The sequence below is a fragment of the Mustela erminea genome, chromosome 3 (genome assembly GCF_009829155.1).
Source record: "Mustela erminea isolate mMusErm1 chromosome 3, mMusErm1.Pri, whole genome shotgun sequence".
In the NCBI taxonomy this organism is placed as follows: domain Eukaryota; kingdom Metazoa; phylum Chordata; class Mammalia; order Carnivora; family Mustelidae; genus Mustela; species Mustela erminea.
Genome location: NC_045616.1, coordinates 86,338,558 through 86,342,899, shown reverse-complemented (window position 1 = coordinate 86,342,899; position 4,342 = coordinate 86,338,558). Strand labels below are relative to the sequence as shown.

Genomic DNA, 4,342 nt, shown 5'->3' with positions numbered 1-4,342 from the left:
CACCCAGGCGCCCCATGGCTTATCATTCTTAAACATTCCATGATCCCATGGTTGTAAAGGAAACTCTGAACAAGTATCCCCAAATTTCTATCTAGTCATTTTCAGGATATGTAAGTAGTCTCTTATTTCCTTTCAAATCCAAAGCCAAACGTCTTTGTTTCATTTGTCCACTATGTTATCAGGGAAACAGAATAATATACTGATTAACAGCATAGACTCTGGAGTCAGACAAAATTAATTGAATTCCTTCTCTAATATTTATTCAGTAGGGGGTCTTGGGAGAGTAACATAATATATCCAGTCTCAGTTTCTTTGCCTGTAAAAAAAGAAATACTAATGTGGACTTCATAGAGTTGTTGCAAGGATTAAATTAAATAATGCAGGTAAACAACACAGTAAATATTACTGCCATCATAATCCTAAGTGTCAAGCCCTGCTTCCTGAGTGTTTGAGAGTTTTGGGAAGGGAATAGATTTGTGCAAATCAAGAGCCTAATTGGCCAGTTGCCGTATCAATATATCTACTGGATACCAGGTTCCTGAAAGAAACATCTAGCTCTTTTCTTTTTCCTACCTATCACTTTCAATAGTTCCCCGCCCCTCGCAGCCTTTCATTTGGCTCCAGGATCTTTTTGCTTCTCCCTTAATCTCAGGGCTGACTGTGCGGAGTATGCAAAGTAGCTTGCTTACTCGAGTTTTGCCGGTTGCTGCAGCGGCCCCAGCCGCCTCGCAGACAGGTGACTTCAGCTTGAGTGAGTATCCTCATTGGCTTCTTAATTCCCAAGGACTTTTTCTCTGAAAGGGAATTAAAAGGCGGGTTAGAGTCAGCCGTTGCTTCGGCAACAACTTGCATCCTCTACCTAATCTCTGGAATGAGAACATACCTATTAATACACTAGGTAGACTGGGGAGTTGAGTTGCTCAATGCAAATTTTCTTTCAAGTGCAAAACAGCTCACCGGGCGCGGTTAGCCCTTGGTGGCGCTGCGGTTAGAGACCGGCAAAGCCGACTGCCGCAGTTGCAGCAACCTGTTGGCAGAGAAGTGAAGTCTATCCGCAACAGGTGGTGAGTGGCTGCTGCGAGAGTGCGCCTGTGAGAACGGATGGCGGTGGCGCACAGAAAACTCCTGCAGAGCAGGCAAGTAGGGTCTCTTCTCTTTATGTTGTGCGTATCTGTGGGGAGTGCGGCCACCATCCGCTATTCAGTGGCGGAAGAGATGGAGAGCGGTTCGTTTGTGGCTAATGTGGCTAAGGACCTGGGGCTGGAGGTAGGGAAGCTGGCTGCGCGCGGGGCGCGGCTGGTTTCTGAAGGCAACAAACTGCATTTCCGTCTCCACCGTAAGACCGGGGATCTGTTCGTGAAGGAGAAACTGGATAGGGAGTCACTGTGTGGCAAAGCTGACCCGTGCGTCCTGCACTTTGAAATAGTCCTGGTGGAGCCGCTGCAGTCCTTTCGGGTTGAGGTCAGGGTATTTGATATCAATGACAATGCCCCGATTTTCCTGAACAAGGAGCCGCTTTTAAAGATTCCAGAGAGCACGCCCCTGGGTTCACGTTTTCCTCTGCAGAGCGCCCAGGATCTGGACGTGGGCCTCAATGGTCTTCAAAATTACACCTTGAGCCGCAATGCGTATTTCCACCTGCACACCCGCTTTCGCAGTCATGGGCCCAAATATGCTGAGCTGGTCTTGGATAAGCCCCTGGACAGAGAGGACCAGCCGGAAGTCAACTTGACAATTACGGCGGTGGATGGCGGGTCCCCACCCAAGTCGGGCATCGCGCACATCCGCGTGGAGGTTCTGGATGTCAATGACCACGTGCCTCAGTTCTCTAGGCTGGTGTACCGTGCTCAGGTACTGGAAAATAGCGCCAACGGTTCCTTGGTGGCCACTGTGAGTGCCACAGACCTGGACGAGGGCTCCAACAAGGAAATCACTTATTCCTTGGCTCAAAATCCAGAAGCAGTTCTCCAAACATTTCAGGTTGACTCTCACACTGGAGAGGTTCGACTGAGGGGGCCCCTAGATTTTGAAGCAATTGAAACATATGATATTGACATTCAAGCCACCGATGGAGGGGGCCTCTCTGCCCACAGCAAAGTCCTGGTGGAAGTGGTGGATGTTAATGACAATCCTCCTGAGGTGACAGTTTCCTCTGTGTCCAGCCCTCTCCCTGAGGACTCTCCACTACAAACTGTAGTGGCCCTTTTCTCTATTCGAGACCGGGATGTTCGGGTGGGAGGAAAAATCACCTGTTTCCTCAGAGAAGACCTTCCTTTTGCGGTCAAACCGACTTTCCGGAATTCTTACTCATTGGTTACTGACAGAGGCTTGGATCGGGAAGAGGTTTCAGGCTACAACATCACCATTGTTGCCATGGATACTGGACCACCCAGTCTGTTCACAGAAACTGTGATTGAGGTGTTAATAGCTGACATTAATGACAATCCCCCAGTATTTCAGGAAGACTCCTACATTTTGACTGTTCGAGAAAACAACAGCCCAGCAATTTTTATTGGCAAAGTTCACGCTGAGGATCTAGATTTGGGTGAGAATGCCCAAGTAACATATACTCTGCTGCCTCCACAAAGTGGAGATTTATCAGTCTTTGCTTACATCTCCATAAATTCAGACAATGGGAAGCTCTATGCACTTAGAACCATGGATTATGAGGCCATTCAAAATTTTCAGTTTGTGGTAAAGGCAACTGATGGGGGCTTCCTCTCACTGAGTAGCCAGGTTACTGTCAGGGTGGTTGTTCTGGATGACAATGACAACCGCCCAATGATCTTGTACCCACTGCAGAATGGCACCTTACCCTGCAACGACCTGGTGCCCAGGTCGGCGGATGCAGGCTTCCTGGTGACCAAGGTAGTGGCTGTGGATGGTGACTCAGGTCAGAATTCTTGGCTTTCGTATCATCTCCTTAAGGCCACTGACCCTGGGTTATTCTCTGTTCAACAACAAAATGGAGAAATCCGTACATTGCGGCAGATATCTGAAAGAGACCCCATGATTCAGAAACTGATCATTCTTGTTCAGGATCATGGCCAACCAGCTCTTTCCACTACTGCCTCACTCAACATCTTGCTGGTAAATGGTTTTTCTGAACCCTATCTGCAGTTCCGGGATCCTTCCAAGAATCCTACAAGGGTAAATCCATCCACTAAATATTTGGTCATTTCTCTGGCTGTGCTTTCCTTTCTCTTTCTCCTCTCTGTCACGGTGATCTTTGGTATACACATCTACCAGAAGGTTAAATACAGAGAAAAGTTCACAGTTCAAGAGCATTTCTATGATGACTGCAATTTCCCTAATAACCTGGTACAAAGAGGGGCCAATGGATCGTTATCTCAACCATGTCCCTATGAAATGTGCTCAGCCACTGGCACCAGCAATAGTGAGTTTCGGTTTCTTAAACGCTTTATGCCCAACTTCCCCTTCCCGCATGGCACTGGAGAGACAAAAACAGAAGCTGGCTCCCGTTTACCACCAGACTCTAATAGGAATAGGTCTCAGGGGTCAGAGGACCATGGCCAAGTACCTGACAACAGTATGTAGATTTTACTCATGAGCTATATGTAGGCATTATTTATGTCTCTCCCAAAAGTTCATTAGTCTTGGCCCTAGAAATGCTTAGTTCCATAAAGATATCCTGTTATTTTGCCTTTAAATTATTTTCCATTAGACAGTTACGTATGCATAGGGATGAAAACCAGGTCTTAGTTTTGATACATCAGAAAGCAATTAGATTTGAGAAGCAGACATATATTTTATTATCACTCAGAAATTTTAGATTTTTGCCTCTCAGTATGTGGAGATCATCTTTGACTCAACATCTTGCCTGCCATCGTTCATAACAATGCAAATGCCTGGTGAATGGTGGTCCTTATAGGTAATCAGATGGAAGGAAAAGTAAAGAAAAAAAATGATTGACTTATTTGAGAAGGTGAGTAAAGGCAGATATAAGACCAAAGAGATTCAGTTCAGGAATGTTTCCCAAAAATAAGTTACAGGTGATTTCTTTTTTTTTTTTAAAGATTTTATTTATTTATTTGACAGAGAGAGATCACAAGTAGGCAGAGAGGCAGGCAGAGAGAGGAGGAAGCAGGCTCCCTGCTGAGCAGAGAGCCCAACACGGGACTCGATCCCAGGACCCTGAGATCATGACCCGAGCCGAAGGCAGCGGCTTAACCCACTGAGCCACCCAGGCGCCCCAAGTTACAGGTGATTTCTTAATGGTTGTTTAGAGCATTAGGCAACTCTCAAACCTCTCTTTATACACTAAAGTCTATTTCATTCCTTATCAGAGAGAAATTATTTGAATGTGGGGAATGAAAGGTAG

The 4,342-nt window shown here is 46.2% G+C and overlaps 1 protein-coding gene across 1 annotated transcript; it reads left to right on the top strand.

The window, feature by feature from the left end:
• Nucleotides 1-1,000: 1,000 nt before the first annotated feature.
• PCDHB1 (protocadherin beta 1) lies at nucleotides 1,001-3,752 on the top strand. The gene has a single exon (XM_032336449.1). The coding sequence runs from the start codon at nucleotides 1,102-1,104 to the stop codon at nucleotides 3,556-3,558; it is 2,457 nt and encodes an 818-aa protein (XP_032192340.1). The 5' UTR covers nucleotides 1,001-1,101; the 3' UTR covers nucleotides 3,559-3,752.
• Nucleotides 3,753-4,342: the final 590 nt, after the last annotated feature.

Excerpts from the sequence above, each read along its gene's own strand:
- PCDHB1 (XM_032336449.1), top strand. The coding sequence starts at position 1,102 with ATGGCGGTGGCGCACAGAAAACTCCTGCAGAGCAGGCAAGTAGGGTCT.